At 39.3% G+C, this 22,613-nt stretch overlaps 1 protein-coding gene across 1 annotated transcript in view; it reads left to right on the top strand.

The window, feature by feature from the left end:
• The window catches only part of GMCL1 (germ cell-less 1, spermatogenesis associated), a 175,771-nt gene that overhangs the window by 80,003 nt on the left and 73,155 nt on the right, over positions 1–22,613 (top strand). The window contains exons 8-10 of the mRNA XM_089687192.1: positions 7,799–7,883; positions 12,393–12,483; positions 19,014–19,157. Coding sequence (XP_089543318.1) covers positions 7,799–7,883; positions 12,393–12,483; positions 19,014–19,157 — 320 coding nt within the window. The remainder of the gene's footprint in view (positions 1–7,798; positions 7,884–12,392; positions 12,484–19,013; positions 19,158–22,613) is intronic.

The raw sequence follows: 22,613 nt of genomic DNA, 5'->3' as shown, positions 1-22,613 counted from the left end.
CTCAGTCCTTGTGTTTGACATCTGTGTGCCAGAGGCTTGTCCTTAGCTGGCCATACGTACTCACTCCGACGGGAACACTCTAGACCTTGTCTTCTCTCATCTTTGCACTCCTACAACCTCACAAACACCCCTTTCCTCTCTCGGATCACAGCCTCATCACCTTCTCTGTCTCTTCGTCTTCTAACGCCTATCCCTCCAAACGGCAAACAATCACCAGCAGAAACCTCTGTAACCTGAACCCTGCTCCCCTTCACTCTGCAGCTGACCATCTCTACTACCGTATCCTTGCCCTGACCTGCCCACTACTGTCTACAACAATTCACTGTCAGCCGCTCTAGACTCGCTTGCACCCCTAACTACACGAAGCATTAGGCCCCAACCACTACAACCCTGGTAGACTGACCACACCAAAAATCTCAAACGATGTAGTCATGCGCTGGAGCGACTATGGCGTAAAACCAAATCCCAACTAGCATTCACCCGATATAAATCTGCCTTCCTAACATACAGCTCCTCCCTTCGCTGCCAAACAAGCCTACTTTGTTACCCTCATTAATACCCTCTCCTCCAGTCCTCGTCGGCTCTTCTCTACTTTTAACTCTCTACCTTCTCCGCTCCCACTCCACCCAGTTCCTCACTCACTGCCCACGAGATTACTAACCACTTCAAAAACAAGATTGACGCAATTCGTAGGGACATCGCCACTGCTCAGACTTCCTCCCCACCTACCATTCCTCACACCAAAACCCCCTCAACACTTCGCTCCTTCGACCTCGCTACTACTGAAGAGGTCACTAAGGTCTTCTCAGAAGCCCGCCTCACCACCTGGACCCTGTCCCCTCACAACTCCTACGGTCACCCTCTTCTTCCATGCTATGCTCCTTCACTCACATCTTCAATCTTTCCCTCTCCACTGGCACCTTCCCCTCCCCTCTAAAGCACACGCACATCACTCCCATACTTAAAAAAAAAAAAAAAAAAAAAAAAAAACCCTTCCTGGACCCCACTGATTTGAACAACTTAAGACCCATCTCCCTGCTGCCATTTACCTCCAAACTCCTAGAGCGCTTAGTCTATAATCGCCTGAGCTCCCACCTCACCGACAACAACCTCCTCGATCCTCTACAGTCTGGCTTCCGCCCCCTACACTCCACTGAAACTGCTCTACTTAAACTCACCAACGACCTACTAACAGTCAAAACCAATGGCCACTACTCTCCTCAGCTCTGCTGACCCTTGTACACTGCCCTGCTGACCCCTGTGCTCCATCCTGCTGATCCCCTGCAATTCAAAACCTCCAAACAGAAGCCTCAAGGCCAATACTGATTGGTAATCCGGGAGTCCCAAATCAAAAATGCAATAGTGAACTGAACTAAAAATGATTTGTTATGGACTCAACCAGGATTAATGGGTTTTTGTGGTGTACCTATAATAAAAGATTAGGCTGGAGGTCAAAGGTCAAATGAACGACTCTTTTTTTTGTTTTTTTTTTGTTTTTAGAGGTCTTTGCCTAAATAAATGAGTCATTCATGTGCCTTTTGACCCACCAGCCTTATTTTTTAATGTAGCTACAACACAAAAACCCACTAATCTTGGTTGAGTCCATAACTAATCGTTTTTGGTTCAGTTCACATTTCCCTGCAAACTAATGGCCATTGTACACTGCCCTACAAATTGCTGGCCCTGTCCTGCTGACCTACTTGGCTCCCATCTTCTGTTCCCCTGACATTTTTTACTGCACGCCCACATCAAACAGACAAGATCCAGCCCTGGTTTTGCATCTGTTTACATCCTACAATGAAGGTGCTTAAAGAGAAAATACACTGTACCTGAGCACCACCAACCGAAGGCACTATTTTTAAAAAAAATTTTCTTGTAATATTCAAAGCAAACTCTCCCATTTATCCATGTCTCCATGCTTTTATTTTTCTGAGAAATCACTTTGAACCCCCCGCCCCCCTAGTGTTTCTGGCTGTCGTCATCCTGAGTAATGGCAGATGATTCATGTTGCAATTACGTCCTGGAATCCATCTGCCATTAGCTCAGGCAGGAGGGTGTGTTTTGCTAAGAAACCCCTCCTCCCCTCCTGAAGACTCCTGGGATGTATATAATTTGTCTAGGCATATAAACTAGGAAATAACTAAAGCAATGTTAAAAATAGTTTCAAACAAGTAAATATAATCTACCTTCCTATCTATTTAGAGAGTTAAGTTCCACTTTAACTTAATAAACTTAGTAATAAAATACTGCTTTGAGAATAATGGAGAGGATTATGTGTTTTGAATGGTTGTTTGTTTTTTGGTTTACTATTTCTAATAGCACCTGATGTGCAGTCTTTGTTATACTAAAACAGTCTTTGGGGGAGATTTACTAAAACTGGAGTACTCCCGAATCTGGTGCAGCTGTGCATAGTGGCTAATCAGCTTTTAACTTTAGCTTGTTTAAGTTTTGGCAATAAAACCTGAAAATTGATTGATTGGTTTCTATGCAGAGCTGCTCCAGATATTGCATGCACCAGTTTTAGTAAATAACCCCCTTTTGTGTTGTATTTTACTGCCAGGCTGAAAGATTTGTTCTTTTTTTTTTTTTTTCGTGCCAGCACATTTTGATTATCTCCCAACAACGAAAAACCATTCTTGGATCGAGATGTTTTTTGTTTGAAAGTAATTAGAAACACGAGAAGGAAGGCAGCCTTTAGCAAAGAAAGCTAACGGGGTGTTGCTGCAAAAGGTGCCTAAGCAGGTGTAAAAAAGATTCTATAACTGATGGTTGACAGCTGTAGCTTTTCCTTTTCTAAGCTGCACTAGATAAGATTTTATCTGATGGTTTACTGTAATTTCCACTAGATATATCTCTAAGCTGAACATGGGCAGGTTTTCATAACTTGTTCCACAAATAGAAGAACATAGAAACAGAACATCTTTCTTTCAAAGTTGTCCTGGAAGCAGAATTCTTTCCTACTCCTGGTAGGTTAACTCCTTTATCTCTCCATTCCTTTGGGAGCCCTAAACTCCAGAGGAAGGCAAAATAAGCCTTACAAAGCATGGTCCAAGTTGCTACAACAGGCACACTAGATCAACTTTTTTGCGCCGTGAGTTGGTTAGAACCAATTACTGTGGAAAATGATTCCACCTTTTCAGACCATTAATTGTAGGAAATCTTTTTTCTGTATTCGGAGGCTACATTTTTAGTTTTCCTACAGGCCCAAAAAGTGCCTTCTTTTGCATATAGCATTAAAAGTAGCCACTTTCCATCAAGTTCCATGTATTGAACATTTATGTATTTTATTCAAGGTATTCATATCCTCCTTAATTGCTTCTTTTCAGGGGCAAATAAATGTATTTCTATATTTAACCATTTGCCGCCCGCCCGGCAAATGTCATCAGCGTTCCGGGTGGAGGCCATATGGCGTCCTCCCGCACATGCGCAGGTTGCGCTCCTGCAGAGCGGCGCAATCTGTCACCGGCCGTGTACCTTGGACACTGCCGATGACAGATCTGAGTATCGGCCCCGTTGCCGGTACCATGTGACCTGATGTGACCAATCACAGCAGGTCACATGACAGTTGTATACAATGGATGGCTTCATTCATGCCATCCATTGTATACTACTGCCTAGCTGTGAATGGTCACAGCTAATCACATGCACATGTCATGTGATTAGCTGTGGCCAAATGACAGCTAAGCACAAAAAAAAAAAAAAACCAAAAAACCCTGAATGAATCGGTCATTCAGGTAAATGCTTGCTTATAGCAAAATAATTCTTTGCTATAAGCAAATTGTGTAAAAAAAAAAAAAAAAAAAAAAAATACTGATCACTTCCCCAAAGTAGTACAGTGTTACTATGGTAACATTGTACTACTTTGGTCATAGTGAAATATGAAAAAAAATCTTAAAAAAAAGAAACTATTTAATAAATAATAAAAAAAATTAAAAATATATAATTTTTTTTTTATACTGTCACCAGTCAGTGTCCCTGATCACCACCATGCCAGTTATATGATGACGCTGTACTGCACTGGTGACAATATGTAAAAAAAAAATAGTGAAACTAATTTTTTTTAATTTTCCGAAAAATTGACAAAAAAAATACAACTTCAAAAAACTCGCCATGCCTCTTATGAAGTACGTTGGACTGTCCACTTTGCAAAAAGGGGTCATTTGGGGGATATCTGTACTGTTCTGACATTCTTGGACCTCAAGAAATTAGCTTGGCTGTCAGTACTTCAGGATTGATCAATGTTCAGATCTATACCATAGTTTGTGAACTCTATAACTTTCCTCCAAACTTAAAAAATACATCCTAATTTGGGTTATTTTCACCAAAGACATGTAGCAGAATACATCTCGGCCTAAATTTATGAAGAACAATTATTTATTTGCAAACTTTTATAACAGAAACAAAGAAACTTTTTTTTTTTCTTCAAAATTTTTGGTCTCTTTTTTGTTAATTTAGCAAAAAATAAAAACCCCAGTGGTGATTAAATACCACCAAAAGAAAGCTCTAGTTGTGTGAAGAAAATGGTAAAATTTTAGTTTGGGTACAATGTTGTATGACCGCGCAATTGTCATTCAAAATGTGAGAGCGCTGAAACCTGAAAACTGGCCTGGGCAGGAAGGTGTAAAATTGCCCGGTATTGAATTGGTTAACATAACCTTAAAGAGTTTGAGAGAACCGTATGAGAAAACATAGAACCCAGGGGTGCTCAGCCACTTAAGTGATTTCGTAACCAATCGCAGGCCACAATGAAATTAAAATGAAACAGTTTTGAATTTTTTTTATTTTGAGTAGCATAATGAACATTTTACTTCTGCAGATGCTGAATGCCAGCGGGAGGGAGAGGAGGCGAAGCCCGCTTTCAGAGTCTGCAGTAGGAAAATGGAGAAGATCGGCCCCTGTATATGCCATACCACCACCCCTACTGTCCCAGCGTAAAACAGGATGTGACAGGGAGGGCGCATGGGCCCTCTGGTGGAGCATGGGGCAGGTTGCCTTTGTGACCCTTGATGCTACACCAGTGGTTGGGGTGTGTGGTAAAAACACACCTCAACTATGGTCTTTTACCACCCCCAAACTGAAAGTGTAAACCATTCCTTACTGGCCTGAGCCCCCTATAATGCTGCTTTCAAACTGATGCACTGAAGTTTACCCACATTGCAGCTTTCCTGCGGAATAGCTGCGCTTTGCCATAGAGCTCTATTATATTTTACGGGTGTGGTGCGCTTTCTGAAGGTGCACCAAACCGGCAGAATTTAATGAAAGTCTGACTCAGTGCCGCTAACCTGTGAAAGCAGTCTTAACAGTCGTTAACCCTTTTATAGGTGCCTATATGCCCATTGGAAAAGCGAGGTGTATGTGGTGTTTAATACACTGACCTTCTTTCCCCCCTTTTCCAACTTTTGATGGCGTCAATGTCCAGGCTGCTAGAGCGGTCCCAGGCAAACTGCACTTGGTATCACACTACCTGGTATAGGAGGCGGAGCTACAGAGGAAGCCTTGCATTATGTTGCTCCTGCTCTTACCGTGGCCACCTGCTTCCTCCCCTGCTGGCGCCGTCTCAATGCACTGGGATGGCGGGTTGGCAAGCCCAGGTCACAATCAATGGATTGCGACCCCAGGCCTGCGCTTCCCTGGTTTGAGGTCGTGGGCCACATTAGAGGGCTCCAAGGGCCACAGGGTGGGCACCCAAGCCTTAACCCCTAAAAACAATTTAAAATACCATGTACTTCTGCCCAGACCAGGGGCGGACTGACAACTCATGGGGCCCCCGGGCAATAAGGGATCATGGGGCCCCTGTGTCCTTTCCCAAACTCAAAAAAGCCTATGAAAAAGGTGCCAGGGGTATCTCATGGGGCCTCCTACTGACCCCGGGCCCTCGGGCAGTACCCGAGTTTCCAAATGGTCAGTCCACCCCTGGCCCAGACTCCCCATTGGCCACAATGGCTATGATTTCTAAACCCAGTTCCAAGTTTTCACACTGGTCAAATGTTCAACCAATTTATTTGTTGAACATTGACATAAAACTCTTGTCCAGAATTCTGGCCACTAGGTTAAACCAAGGGTTTGGAAGCCTTCTACGTATAGATTATCTGCTTTTATGCCCACTACAAGCTAATGATAACATTCTTAAAATTGCCCTTCTGATGGAGGACTTTAGCAAAAGTAATATCCCACTTCTTTTGCTAGAACAGGTAGTGAAAGCCCCCCCATACTTACCTGGGCCACATCTCGATCCAACAATGTGCATGAGAGCAGCAGCTCTTTGGGGGGGGTCTCTCCCATCTCATTTGCTCCTGCCAGTCACAGCCTGTGAGCCAATGAGAGCGAGGGGATGGAGCCGAGCCACAGCTGTGTGTGTGAATGGACACACAGAGCATCGGCTCTGGAGCGAGCCTGCTCAGGTGCCCCATAGCAAGCTGCTTGCTATGGGGGCACTCGGCAGGAGGGAGGGGCCATGAGTGCCAGTGGGGAACCTAAGAAGAGGATTGGAGCTGTTTTGTGCAAAACCACTGCACAGAGCAAGTAGTATGATATGTTTGTTATTTTAAAAAAATGCCTTTAATATTACTTTAATGCAGGTAATGCAATAAGGTGGAAAAACCTTGCGACTTTAGAACTACTTTAACTAAAACCGGCCATACAAATCGGCTAGATGGAAGAATCCCCCTGCCGTGACGCTGTTTTCGGTCAGTGGAACCCCGAGGTAGTTAGAATACACTGATCAGTGACTGAAACGGATTGGCTGTAGCTGTCAATCAATGGTAAATTTTTCAACACGTCCTTTAAACATTTGACTTCTATTAAGTGAGGAAACCCGCACACTGATGGAATTTTGATCAATTTATGGCCAGCTTTACCCCATCACTCACCACTCTTTATAACTGTGGGGTGGTCTCAGTTACTCTGCCAGCCTTCTTGTTCATTTATGCCTCCTGTCTTTTCTCTACAAGCCTTCATTCCCCTGCCAGGTACATAATATAAAGTTAGGAATAACACACATCAAAGGGGGATGAAAACCTTTCCCAATTTATAAAGAGAATATTTGCCCATCCTCAGACTATTTTAGGTTAAAGAGTGAAGTTTAAGAAAAACCGTTTCCTTCATTGCTTGTACGTCGGGAGATATTTGATTTTTCCCTTTTTCATGTAAGCCCTCAACAGTTGGGAATAGCCATCAATTTGTGGAACACCTTGTGGCAGATAATTATGGGAGCTGTGGGGACCTCATTGTAAGAGAAATGAGAAGCCATTGGATAACTCGACAGCTTTTGTCAGTTTTGGGTGTATTCACCCTTTTAATAAGCTTTAACTACTGGTTTGATGCGAATAAATGCATTTTTATTTTTTGTTAATGTACAGCAAACTAAATTTGTTCTTTATGTCCCATTAATCTGTTACAGTGGTTTTAAAGTTTTGAGAGCACTTCTTTAAATCTCCTTTAACTGGCAGGGATATGCCTCTGCCAGTTTATCAGCAGTCCAGATCCGCACACAACATGGGCTATTTCAGTATCAATGGTTCCTTTTATCCACAGCATTGAATAAAGTCCATGAATGAAGCTTGTGGTTTAAATTGAAATGCAGCTTTTGTTGCATTAATGATATTGTAACAATAAAATGTCACAGAACAAGCAGTTTACAGAAGCCAGTACTGTAGGGTCAAGAATGCAACATGTGTACCATCTGATGGATATTTTTTTTTTCTTATGTACAGTTGGGAATGTTCTTGGCAGACATTTAGGATAAGACCTATTGTGTGTTTTCTTATTTTATCCTAATAATTGATATTTGTGTTTGCAGTATCAATATGATGAAGCAGCTGATTTCTTCTCCTGACCTCCTTGTAATGCAGGTAGAAATGGATGTATACACTGCTTTAAAAAAGGTAACTAAATTTATGTCAGTGGACAATCTTGCTGTCAAATCCATTAACACATGGAAAACCCTTTTTGTCCCCATTTGTTTTGTACAGTGACTATTGATTTTCCTGACACTTTGTTCTCACTGCTGCGGACAAGCAAGCTTTGGAAAATCCCACCAAATCTCGGCCTGTTCAACAGGGAGCGGCCGAGATTTGATCAACTCAATCCACCTATGAGCAGACTAGTTGTAAGACTTCAGTACAACAAGCCTGTAATATTTTTTGCATGCAATCACTTCTGGCAGCTGTAACTGCTAGCAGTGATTATGGTGTTCTGCCGGCAGGGAAGGCAAAACACAATAGCGCTGGAGAAGGGATTACCCCCATCCACACTCGCTGTGTTGATGGGGAAATTGAGAGATTTTTCTTTCCTTCCACCCATGGTAAAAGAAAAGAAAATTGTATTATGTATGGCTTGCTTAAGTTCATTGGGTTGATTGTTTATGCCTGTTAACTGTGAGGAAGGTTCCATTAATCAGACTAGAAGGACACACTTTAAAACAAATTAATTATGCAAAGATAACTCCTATATGGGAGAATGAAGCACTTCCCACTCGGCCTATAGCAGATTGACAGCTGGGCGGGACACTCGGGACACGTGACTGCACGTCATATGACATCCTGCCAAAACGAGCCAGGGCGGAGCGATCAGTCACCGGCTGTGTCCATGGGACACAGCCGATGACATATCACTACACCAGCCCGTTGCCAGTGTCATGTGACCGCTGTGACCAATCACAGCAGATCACATGTCAATTGTACACAGTGGATGGCTTCCTGTCATGCCATCCATTGTATACAATTATGTTGTTAGCTGTGACTGGTCAAAGCAGTCACATGATACAGACAGGGCCAATCACAGCCCATCTGTATCATGTGATGAGCTTTGCCTAATCACAACAAAAGACTAAATGAATCCGTTTCATTCAATAACAATGGTTGCAAATATCAATGAAATACATTGATATTAGCAATCATCATGTGTTAAAGAAAAAAAAAAATCCTGATCACTTGCCCAGAGTAGTTCAGTGTTACTATGGTAACATTGTATTGCTTTCTCACAGTGTGTTGGAAAAAAAAATTTGTGAAAAAATTATGTAATACAAAAATAGAATTTAAAAATAAAATTATTTAGATTTTTTTTTTTTTCATTTTCTATATTTTCCAAAAAAGTATTGTAACAGACACTTTGAGCCTCCAAAAAACTTACCATGCCTCTTACTAAATACCTTGAACTGTCTATATTCCAAAAATGGGTGATTTTGGGGGGTATTTGTACTATCCTGGCGTTTTTGGGCCTCAAGAAATGAAATGGGCCGTCGGTACATCAAGATTGTCAGTTTTTATATATATGTATATGTGTGTGTGTGTGTATATGTATGTATGTGTATGTATGTGTGTGTGTATATATATATATATATATATATATATATATATATATATATATATATATATATATATATATATATATATATATATATATATATATATGTATGTATGTATATGTATGTATATCTTGGTTTGTGGACTCTCTAACTTTCTATCTATAACTAAATAATATACACTCATTTGAGGTATTTGCACCAAGGAAATGTAGCAGAATACATTTTGACCTAAATTTATGAAGACATTTTATTTATTTGCAAAATTTTATAACAGAAACTAAGAAAAATGCATTTTCAGTTTTATTTTGTTTATTTAGCAAAAAATAAAACTTGGTGATTAAATACAACCAAGAGAGAGCTCTATTTGTGTAGAACAAATTATATAAATTTTATATGGGTACAGTGTTTTATGACCGCGCAATTGCCATTCAAAGTGCAATCGGCTTGTTTGCGGATGACACGCTCCTGACCCTCACCAACCCCATTACCACACGGCCTAACCTACAAATTCTCTTGTCCTGCTTCGCTGCCATCTCTGACTTTCAGGTCAACCCCCACAAGGCGACTGTATGAACATCATTCTTCCTGATAAAGTGGTTTCTAATCTTCAAGCGTCCTTCCTCTATCGCTGGACAAGCTCCTCTCTAGACTTGCTAGGGATCCATCTGACGCCCTCCTACTCCTCCTTGTTCGCAGTCAATTACTATCCTCTTTTGTACACTCTTACCACTCTTATGAGAATGCCCTTAATGGTATGAAAAATTCTCGATCTACTTCCACGTATGCAGCTACGTTCCAGCCTTGTACTTGTACGTTCCAGGTTGTACTTTTGTTTCCAATAATGCGTAGTCTTGCTCATTCTGTGTTTGTTTTTTTTTCATTTTCTTCAAATATGAGTTCTGTACTAATTAAACAAAAATCAGTTGTTCTGGTAACTTAATGAGAGAGAACTTCCAACTGAACCCTTCAGAAATTTTTGTCTGTCTGAACAGTCCACATTGGTTCGTGAAAACAGTATATTAACAGACGTTTGAACAACCATTCCGAATACGGGAGTTTTCGTTCCATCTTCTTTTTTTTTTTTTTTTTCTTCTTCTTTTCTAATATTGTGTACTATTTTTAGGCTTCGTTCACATCATAGTGCAGTGCCGTCCGTTTTTCTGCACCTGCTCTGCAAGGGCGCAACAAAATCAATTTGTCCTCTGTGCCCTGTTCACACAACAACACTAGCATCACTTGCAGATTTTATTTCTGCATAGGAATCTACAATGTGTGTAAAACTCATTGTAGCACACATGAAAACTGCAGTCGATGCAAGTGAAATCTGCAGGTCAGTTTTCACCAGTTTTTTTTTTTTTTTGCATGTATGGTGTGAACGAGGCTTTAGGGAGAACCTGGCACAATAAGAAAGCTATCGCATAAAGGAAAGTGAAAAGAGTGAGTTACACCCAAGCACGAACTCCCGAAAAAATTCGGAGCCTGTCCTGCCCCCATGTACATGCACATATATATACATATGTAAACCACACATTGAGGGTGAATACATATGAACACATGGCGTGCACAATACACTGTATATCACTGCACATTCCACAGTGACAGCAATAATAGTTTTCACGGGTGCACACAATTTTACGGCTTGAGGTGTTGGATACCTATTTACTTGCTCAACATAATCTTTATGCTTTACCAAAAATTGGGTAATATTAATTGGGTTTAATTGTGTAATAAACATTGTGCACTAAAACTAACATTGATGTATTTTTACTGAAAATGTGCACTTGATAAACCATTGAGCTAATATCGTGTGACATAAACAATTGGAACTACCACTATTTCATTCATCCGTGTCTCTGCTTTCAGAAAATGCATAATGTTTGGTGGTTTTAACAAAGGGCTAGACAACCTTAAAGAGGTGGAGATCTACCTGAGCAACATGGGAGAAGTCAAAGATCACTGGGCATAGTGTCCCCTTCTCACACCCGGTTTAAACCTCGAATTGCCGTACTACCGTGTTACAATCACGTGCATTGCACAGCAATCGTGTCTTAGATCAGGTGGTGAGGCAACATATCTCCTCCTCACCACCTGCCCGACACGCTTGGAGTGTGTGTGTATGTATATTATATGTATTTATATATATGTATGTATGTATACGTGTGTGTGTGTATGTGTATATATATGTATGTGTGTACACACACACACACGTATACTTTTTTTTTTTTTTTTTTGGGACAATTCATATTGTGTTTAAATTGCCCCTGTTAAGTAACAGACACACAAGTTTCTATAGAGGAATCTTATACCTACAGCCTTGGAAATATATTGCATATGAGCAGGAGATTTTAACAGGGTCCACACAAGCAAAACATAACTCCCCATACTAGAATCTACAAATTCTTAAAGGAGCATCACAAGTTAGATCTTGGACAGGTTGGGCATTATTTACATGATGCTATATACTGTATGTAAGAATAATATATGGCAAAGCCTGGAATGCTTTGGGGTCCTGTGGAATGTCCGTAGAGGGATGCAACACCTGCTATTTTGGTGTCTGAAAAGATTTTGATAGCCAAAAGGGTTACCTTCACTATGTATACAGATGTACTGGCTCCTCGTGAAGATTTTGTACTCTGAAATTAAAATTTTTGTTCTGTGCAAATTTTGTTTACATTTAGAATAATGTATTCTGTTGGAGGATTTTATAGTTTTAACACATTTTTCTCCAAAGGCCTGCTTGTTCTATGTGTATTTTCCAAACACTAGTCACTGCTTATTGTGGGAACTGATCCAACAGTGGATGAACACGCATGCTGTTAATAATGAGTGCTGGGGACACGTTTATTTTGTACCATAATAGTTTGTACCATATGAATATAGTCTAATATTTCAGTTGTCCTACGTTTTCTTCTAGATTAGATTTCTGCTTTAGAACGGAGGATAAGATTAAAAGAAATTGTGGCCCTGGTTTGTGACAAAGCCATGGTTACAAGTAGTGTCTGCCAGCACTCTGTATGTTTTTCTCTAGTTCAATGTTTTCTCTTGCTTAGATATAGTATTGATGTATCTGTTATTATTTTTCCTTTAGTGGATGTTCCTGCAATTAGTGCCTTCCTGGAATGGATCCCTAAAACAACTGCTGCCTGAAGCAGATGCATGGTTTTCCAAGCGCAGGAAAGGTTGGTGTCTGCTTTTATCTTGGGGGAAAAAATCTTTATATTCCACAGTTCAGTCTTCTGCCCATAAGGATGCTGAGAAGTAGCCATACCTGGATACCTCGCTCCTATTGCTATATAACATAGTTAAATACAATCTACTCTCTTTACAATGAATATATATATATTGAAACCTCTGCAAAATCCATAAACCACTATACTTAGTGGGTGAAAATAATATATGATTCACTGTGACTGGTGAATCAAATAAATAATTATAAAAGAACCTTAATAACTTAGGCTGATATCAATCAATTAATTGTGACTAAAAAATTAAATTAAATGATGTTTGCACTTGCACATTAATATTAATATATGTCTTTGCACTATATTGATGGATTGATGAGTGGCACCAAGTATTTATACACACTCTAATTTTAATTTAATGTATTAGTCACAATTAATTGATTGATATCAGCCTAAGTTATTAAGGTTCTTTTACAATTATTTATTTGATTCACCAGTCACAGTGATTCATATATTATTTTAACCCACTAAGTATAGTGGTTTATGGATTTTGCAGAGGTTTCAATATATATATATATATTTCATTGTAAAGAGAGTAGATTGTATTTAACTATTTTATATAGCAATAGGAGCGCGGCACTATTTATCTTTATTACTATAATAACACTAGCAAGTGAGTCTGTGTGAGTGCCAGCGCACCAAGCGCATGACACCAGTAGATAATTATTTATTAATTATCTATAATTTACTGAAGACCTCATACATAATAGCTCACAAGTATTCACTATTTATAGCATACCTGGATACCTTTTTCCATGTTGCAGTCACTGTTTGGGTATTCAGACAGTCGCAGGATGCTGACTACAATAGCCAGCAGGGTCAATTCCTCACTGCAAGCTGTTTAGCATTATTTGGAATAACCTGATTTCTTTTACTCAGACCGCAGGGCTAAAAGAAATCTAACCATGTATGGCTAGCTGATGACTATTGTAGAGCAGGTGCTGAAAGGCATTGCTAAGTGACAAAGAACTGCCCTCTGTAGTCTCATGATCCGTGTCAGTGTTGTAATATGAAGAAATTCTCAGCATCCTTCTAGATATGTAGGAGCTCACTGCCATTGTTTCTTAGGAGCAGGTCAAGTTATCAGTGGACTGATTATGTCCAACAGGCATATTTCAAATGACCACATTGGGTCTAGTCTAGGTCCTGGTATGCATCAGGGTTCTGATATTATTCTAAAAGACTAGCCTAGGGTAGATAGTTTTGCACATAGCTATGATCATTGGTTGAAAGAGAGCAAATTCACTTTTTCCATCCTGCTGTGTCCTCTGCTTCTATAAAGTGACTTGGGCAGCATCTGAAGCTAGTGAGCACACTTTCTACCTGGTGTCATTCAAATCCTTATGCTGGGAAATCCGTGGGCCCTGAATATGTAAAACCAGTGCTGTCGTTGATGGCAGATGGGAATGAGCAAGTCTCTGAGAGACATTCCTACTCTTAATACAGAATAGTGTAGTTGCTGCTGAAGATAGGAATCCATTATAGTTCTCCAGGTGTCTTCTGCAGACTTCTGCAGTGCTATTTTGGCATCAGATCAGGAAGTTTTGATAATGGGTTTAGAGAGTGTTGCAGTGGAGGCATAAGAATGATCTCTGCTACCCTTCTCTCATTTTTGTTTCCCCATCCACAATAATAATGGTGCCATTTCTAAAAACTGATTGTTAGCAGGGCATTGTTATAATACATCCCAGAGCTATCTACTGAAGAACTCCTAGACAAGAATTTTTTAATCATTCAGATCAAAATAAATATAGTACCACACATACTAAGAACAGTTCTGATTCTTGTGGATTAATGCCAGACAAATTTTTATATTTAGATTATTTCTAACATCACCAACTTGCATTTCTTTTTATTACTGAATTTATAGTCTGATTCCATGGTACATATGAGAGCAGAATTTCCTTTTGTAATAAAACCTACTATTTCATTTTGTTCTAAATACTTTGTTCCAGAGTGCTAGTTTAATAGATTAATCAATACATGGTCAGTACGTACGGATTGTTTTACAGCTCACTTGAGGAGCTTGCTCTGGGTAAAGTTGATTATGCTGTAGAGGTTGCTTCATAGACATCAATTCTGTTCGTGTTTTTTTTTTTTTGTTTTTTTTTTTTTTTGTTTTAATAGCAAGTAAATTTAATATTGGGAAACTGCTGAACTGTGCAAGCATTGGATACTTGTATATAATGAGTGATGTAAAATGGTGTATCCAGTCATATAGTGTAACTGAAATATACACTCTTGGGTATTTCTACATACAGATGCTGTTTTGCTTATTTAGATTGCGGAAACATACTTTAAGTAGGCCTCAGCATAATGAACTATATTTCTACAATGCATATTGCTCATTTCATCAAAATGTCTGAAACGATTGTGTCCTTAAATTGGAACTTCCCTCTGTCAAGCAGCACTGATTTTTGTTAATCCCTATGCTGCTAGCATTAGTAAATGGATAGGAAAGTATATCATATTTGCTTGCTTTAAACATATATTTTTTATTATTTTACATTTCTTCGGTTACTTCCTGGTTTCCATGCCTAGGCAAATGTCATACATCCCATGAGTGAGTCTTCAGAAGTGGAGGAGGGGTTTTCTTAGCTAAGTTCAGCCTCCTGTCTGCATGCCTAATCTAAGGGAAGATGGATTCCAGGAAGTAAATGCTACTACCCTTTTTCAAGATGGCAGCAGACAGAAATGCTAGGGGTTGTTTTTCAAAGTGATAGCTTAGAAAAATAAAGCATGGAAACGTGGAGGGATGGGGGGAGTTTGCTTTTTAAAAATGAATATAATGTTGTATTGGTTTTTGGTGCTTAAATGCCATGTAGTTCCAGTTATTTAATATAGTTGGTTGGATTGAAATCTGTGCTGGGAATTTTACATTTGGCGACTGTAAGGACTGTTGGAAAATTATATCTAAAATTCAAATATACTAGTGAAGAATCTTGAAGACTGAAAATGTAATTAAAACTTATTTCCAGGCAGATCTAAAAGATGCAAATTAACAAAGCTCTTTATTCGTTAATACATTCTTAAATGCATTTTTTTGAAATGCAAAGAGTGCAAGTAGCTGAATCTGACTTGGCATTGTGCTCTTGCAGTTTCCATACAGCCCAGACTAGGAGGGGAAGACTTTAGTCAGCTGTACTGCAAATACTGTTGTGCAAAACAAGAAACATGCCTGATAGGAGAAGAGAGCAGAGTGCCAGAGAAATATCATAACCACTGCTGCTTCTTCACTGCTCCCTTTCAGGCAAGACCTGTGTGTTACTAAACTGAAGAAGAGAAACTCCAGGACTCCTGCCCTGTCGGGGGACTATGCAGTGTGGCAAAGCATTTTTTAATCGCAGGACTGAATAGATAAATACAAATCCCTTGTCAGGGAAAACTGCTTCCTTTTTATATGTACTTAATCTGTGTATTTGGCTGTTTTGCCTAGGGTTCAGCTTATTTTAATAAGGACATTAAACATGATTAGCCGGTATCTAAATATGAAAATTTTTACCTTTTTGGATGACCATTTCTATAACACAAATGGCAATCACACACACTTTCCAGATTTCCAGACCTGTTGTTATATTTGAATACATGCATTTAGTCAGGTACAGCAAAATAACAACGTTAATGGAGTGCCTTTACACCTACATGAATGTTTCTCCGCATCTATGGACATCTGCAGAAGAAATAAAATCTAATTCAGGAAGAGACCCCTTCATGCTAAGCTTAGATGAAGCCCACTTTTTGTATAAAATGTGGAATATTGTCATGAAGTGACATGATTTATGAAGTGCTAGTATATATTTTACTTGTATTTCGTCAAGCCAGAATGGTAATGTTGGTTTTGCTATTCCTGTTGTGCTGAATATGAAACCGTTTTCTTTCTTCATATTCTGTACAGAGCTATTCTTAAGCCTTAAAGTGGCTATACACTAGTTGATTTTTGAATTAATGTACTCATGAATATTTATATGAACATTCATACAAAAATTCTTTGTACATTTGATGATTGAACAAATTTCAATTAAAAGTACTTCAAAATTCATTTTTGGAATGAATGTAATTTCCTAAACACAAACTGTTAAAAATTTTGTTCATTCAAGATAAATTTTCCATCCTGCACCTTCAACTTTTTTTTTTCCGCAACTGTGGTGTAAAAAAAATTAAAAAAATTAAATAATTGACCCCACTAACAGAAAACCAATCAAACATTCTTTAAAGACTTTAAGTTAAATTTTACTAATTTTATATCAAGCTTAAGACGTCTCAGATATTAAAGATTTGCAACAGGAGAGGGTCATATACATAGGCATATTACAAATGATGGTTAAAGGCTACGTTCACACTAGCCTTGTTGGCAAGCGACAGACAGGCATTTGGGAAACGTTTTTACCGTTTTCCAAACGCCACGGAAAATTCTGCACGTTGCAGCACATAGTGCTGTTCAAACGGGAGCGTTAGCGTTGCGTCGCAGCAAAACAGATACCTCTGGTCTAAGGTAAAATATACAGTAAGCGCTCATCAATAGTGGCAGCAGCTGAACATAAAGGAAAACGCATATAAAGTCCCACAATTCATATATATAAAATGCAGCGCTTGAAAAAAAGTGATGATAAAACACAGTCCAGTGAAAAAAGTGCTCCGTATTTCCTAGTGCAAGTGGTAAAGATTTACACTAACCAGATAGCGTAAAAATATACGCATGTGTATATGTATCCTGTAGAGTCCCCTTCTCCACTCAGATCTGGTCAAATAAATAACCGGAAAAGGTAGACATCCTACGCCCTCTTGTGGTAAAAGAGTGGTCCAGCAGATCAGAACGATACCAATCAGAGTAAGCCTTCCCCCTTCACAGGAGTTGACAAGGAGATCCCTTGGGGCTGTAAAAGTTGAGGAAGCTCCTCACAGGGGACACAGGGAAGTACTCATAGTGTAGTAGGTAAGGCTTTATTGTAAATACATGGGTGCACAATAAACAGGGTATAGGCAGGTATGGATGAACACACTGACCCCTTGGTATTAAAGATGGCCGCCGGGCCTCCTCGTGGCACCGGCGGCTTAGTGTCAACGGCGTCCTAGGTCCCACTGACGCGTTTCGTGCGCACGCACGTCTTCAGAGGTGGAACAAGGCTTGTTCCACCTCTGAAGAAGTGCGTGCGCACGAAACGCGTCAGTGGGACCTAGGACGCCGTTGACACTAAGCCGCCGGTGCCACGAGGAGGCCCGGCGGCCATCTTTAATACCAAGGGGTCAGTGTGTTCATCCATACCTGCCTATACCCTGTTTATTGTGCACCCATGTTTTTACAATAAAGCCTTACCTACTACACTATGAGTACTTCCCTGTGTCCCCTGTGAGGAGCTTCCTCAACTTTTACAGCCCCAAGGGATCTCCTTGTCAACTCCTGTGAAGGGGGAAGGCTTACTCTGATTGGTATCGTTCTGATCTGCTGGACCACTCTTTTACCACAAGAGGGCGTAGGATGTCTACCTTTTCCGGCTATTTATTTGACCAGATCTGAGTGGAGAAGGGGACTCTACAGGATACATATACACATGCGTATATTTTTACGCTATCTGGTTAGTGTAAATCTTTACCACTTGCACTAGGAAATACGGAGCACTTTTTTCACTGGACTGTGTATATAAAATGCAGCGCTTGAAAAAAAGTGATGATAAAACAGATACCTCTGGTCGAGTCAGGAGGAGTTGAAGCCTCTTATTCAAGTCTATGTGGTGCCGCTCCTTGCCGGCGTTTGCAGTGTGGTTGCGACGCGGTTGTGAGGCGTTTTCAGAGTGTTAACACTATTCAAACTTCATTATAGGTGTTTGTGGAGCGTTTTTAACACTTGGCAAACACCTAGCAACCGCCACTAAACCGCGCATGTGGCGTTTTTTGAGCGTTTGCAGAACATTAAAAACACTCCGCAAACGCTGGACCATCGCTTGTCAAACGCTATAGGGGCGTTTGGCAAGAGTTGGAAAAAAAGCCAAGTGCGAACGAGCCCAAAGACTGCAAACATGCTGTAAGAGGAGTTGGAGACTGAAGAGTCAGACTGGAGACATGTTATATGAGACTGCTACAGATCACTGCTATTACATTCCTTTACGAATCCTTGCTTACACATTTTTGTTCCCTTAAAAATTATTTGTGCCACTTGATATTTCTCTCAGCAAGGTCTATTATAACAAATCAGAGGGAAAAAACATATGAAGCGAGAGAGGATGGTTAGCACAGAATGAAGTGAAAATTAAATAAAACAAACACTATAACTACTACAACCCAGTCTAAAGAATATTTTGCCTTTACAGGCAAGATAAAACATACTGTTGTCTGCAGAGAGTCTAAGGGGTTTCTGGTGGTTATGAACTTCTGACCTGGAACAAAGTGCTCAACAATGACTGCTTTTTATCATTATTTTATAAAATATTTATATTGTTTTGCTCTGTTTTTTCTTTTTCTTTTTTTTGCAGAGTTGGAGGAAAGTAACCTTTTCTTCCTGGAAACTGAACAGGGCTGCCCATTTGTGCCAGTCTTCAGGTACTTGAGAATGCAGTACATCATCAGTGACCTGGCATCAGCAAGAATTATTGAACGGGATGCTTTGATCCCTTCAGGTAAGAATGAGGATAAATGGCAATGTTCTGCAGCAGTGAGAAAAGCTTGAGTGAGTAAAACAGATTTGATTCAGTTGGCAAGCTATATAAAAAGAACCTGTCCTTTTTATGTTAGTGATTCTGTCACAATATTATGAACTAGAAAAATGTAGGACGTGTTATACTTTTCTGTCTGACCATCCACCTAAGTCACAAGTCTTTCCTCTATAATAAAACTATATCTTACATTTAATGGGATTTTTAAGGCAAACCAATAATTTAAAAGATCAGCATTTTATTTCAACAAATTTTCTTTTGTTATGGAAATCCACACATACAAGATTGCCATTGCATATTAGCCAATATAGAGTACAACAAATTTAACAACTCATTCATGTAGCGGATTTACAGTTATTGCGATAGGTATGCAGTGGTATCCCCCAAAGCTGATTTCCATCTTGAAACCTCAAAGTTGACTGCAGATATATGCAGCCTGGGATCCAATGCATGTTGAATGTATTAACACAAATTCTTCCTCAGGGAAAGTACTTTATATGGTCTAATAAAATAAAATGGTATGCAGCGCTAAATAATAAAGCAAACATCCGTATAAGCAGTCACTGTAAATAGATAAGACGGTATGAACCATCAATCAAACGTAAATAGTCCCAAATGTGATAAAAAGATAAAGGTGAAAGATCGGCAATGCCACAGTGGTAATAAGTATATTACAAATCCAGTCAGGCTTGTGAAAGAATCCGGTAAATTAATGCGCTTACCACAAAGACATACAGACTGAGCGTTGTATGTATAATGGTGGACATCAGGGCCTGGTCAGCAAACAGGACTGCATCTGGTCACCATGTAAGACCCCCAGGAATGTTGGGAAACACTCTCAAGGGTCATCTCAGGTTTCGCTGGCAGTTCCAACTGAGTCCTCTCCTAATAGTACTCCTCCAAATCGCTCCACTCAACAGACGCCATTAAACCACCAGGGAGCCACTAGCCACCAGGTAACTTCTCTGTTTGACCTGGGCATTGCTTTATATTTCCCCATCAAGGTGGAGCGATTTGGAGGAGTACTATTAGGAGAGGACTCCGTTGGACCTGCCAGCATACCATTTTATTTTATTTTTTCATTCTTTTGGTGTTGAGGATTGCCTTGTGTGCTAGCTGCTATTCTGAGATTGTGCTCACTCACCCTATTTTAGTTTGATACTTTATATGGTCTGTTTTACCATTTTACATAATTTTAAAGATATTTACCAACAACTGACCATTGATAATTATTGTTATAGAGTGGTATCCTATCCCTGAGGTAGAATTTGTGTTAATGCATTCGAAACTCATTGGATCCCAGGCTAAATATATATGAAGTCAACCTTTGAGGGGGTACCACTGGATACATAGTTGTTAAAATTGTTGTACTCTATGTTGGCTAACGTGCAATGTCTATCTTGTATGTGCTGATTTGCAGCATAACAAAATAAATTTGTTTAAATAAAATGTTGATCTTTTAAATTTTGTTTTTTTGTGTCTCATCCATGGTTTCTTTAAAAATCCCATTAAATGTAAAGATATATTTCTCTCTATTCTAGAAATAAGGACGATGGCAACCACATCCTAAGCCACACTGAATGATTTTCTATTTAAGTCTTTCCTATTGGAGATCGAAAGAAGGTGACTGGAGTAATGTGACAGGGCGCTCTGCAGAGATCTCTGTTAAGTTTTTGCACAATAAATTAACTTTACTTGTCAGGGGTCCACTTAATTTCACAGCAAAAAGGTTGGGGGAGGGGTAGAGAGCTTGTTGTGTGGCTTTATTAGGTGACTCATGATACATTAGTCCCATTTTAGATAGTATAATGTAATTTAACCAAATGTAGAGCAATAAAATAGTCGTGGCTAGTATTAAATGTTTCATATCCCCACACAATTGGTTGAAGGACCAAAGAACCCATAAAACCAATTAATCAGGGAGGTGGTTTCCCCTATTTTTTAAATACTGGCACCATTTTCCAGACCTGTCAACATCCAGTATAGGACTTGTGGAGGAGTTGCTTTTTTTAAACAAATGCAGGTCAAATAGAGAGAAGGCATGGTGGTGTGCTTGTTTTACTGGAAAGTGGACAGTCTCTTTTTCATAAATAAGACATATTTGTAGAATTTGGAGCTTCCTTTATGTATAGAAGGCACTGTTGGAATTCTCTTCCTCCAAGTACTGCTAAGTTAAACATGTAAGAGTAAGGTCTATTTCAATGCTACCTCTGCAATGTATTGTGATGATATTGTTGCTGGTTAATTACATATGTACCCTATTGTATATAATAATTGATTGCTGTTAAATTATGAGGCAAATAGTGGTTATTACTGCCAGCTTGTTCCTTTGTATCTGCAAACTGTTAATTACAGAACCTTTGTCCTTTTTTCATAACATTACATTTCATTTCATTTCCTTTAGCTTGCAATTCATGTGTTGTCTTGAAATGATCTCTTTTGTCTTCCGGTGTATTCAGTGTGTGAAATGTGTAATTACAAATTAATGTCTAACCTTTTAGCATAGGTGCTAAATCATAAAAAACTAACAGTTAACCTAGCATGATTGTAAAGTCTGCAATATTAAAGTGTAACTAAAGGCAAAACTTTTTTTTGTTTTGGATAGTGTGGAGATGGGTTAAACACCTGTCATTTTTATATTTCTGTCTCTGCCTCTGTTAGAGAGATTCACAATCTGTTTGTCCTCTTTACTTTTATTACTGTTTGGGGGCCAACCCAAAATTTTGGTGTTTTTTTTTTTTTTTCTTTTCTTTCACTGATGAAGGGGAGACTAGTTCAGTGACCCTGGTGACAACCAGGGATCCCCTCACTTTGGATGGGTTTCCCCTAACTTTCTCTTTTAACTATAGGACAGGAAGTGAAGGGAAATATCCCCAATGGGATCCAGATGGGAAAAAAAAAACTACTGAAAGGGCTTATAGCCCTCCCTTACGGTATCCAAAATGAAGAAAAAATTTGACTTTAGTTCTACTTTAAGTTTTTGAGCCTTATTTTCTCATACCTACTATAATACTTTCAAATATATACTGTTAATCTGTTCTGTTAAAGTGAACCGGTGACAATTGTCCCTATGACTTAGCCCTGCTGCTGGGTGAGACTTGGTAGAAGGCTCTCCTGATGGGTGGAGATCCACCTGAAGCCATTTTGTAATTCACTATTCACTGTATTGGTATGCAGTCCTGGGAAACATTTGTATGTATAATTTGTTTATTGCATTAGCAGTGTCTAAGCAGTGCAGGATTTTTGTTCAGCCTGCTAATACAATGCAATATATACTGTAAATAAATTATTTCTAGCGTTCTTCAGCTCAGAGGCTGATTTCATGTCTGGTATACAAATATGTAACGATTACAGAAGATCTCTTCAGATGTGTATATATGACATGTACTTAAAAAAAAAAAAAAATAAAATATATATATA

The sequence above is a fragment of the Staurois parvus genome, unplaced genomic scaffold, assembly GCF_062004578.1.
Source record: "Staurois parvus isolate SC_StPar_1 unplaced genomic scaffold, SC_StPar_1.0 ptg000420l, whole genome shotgun sequence".
NCBI lineage: Eukaryota > Metazoa > Chordata > Amphibia > Anura > Ranidae > Staurois > Staurois parvus.
The sequence above is the reverse complement of the archived record's forward strand: the minus strand, read 5'-3'. Positions and strand labels throughout refer to the sequence as shown.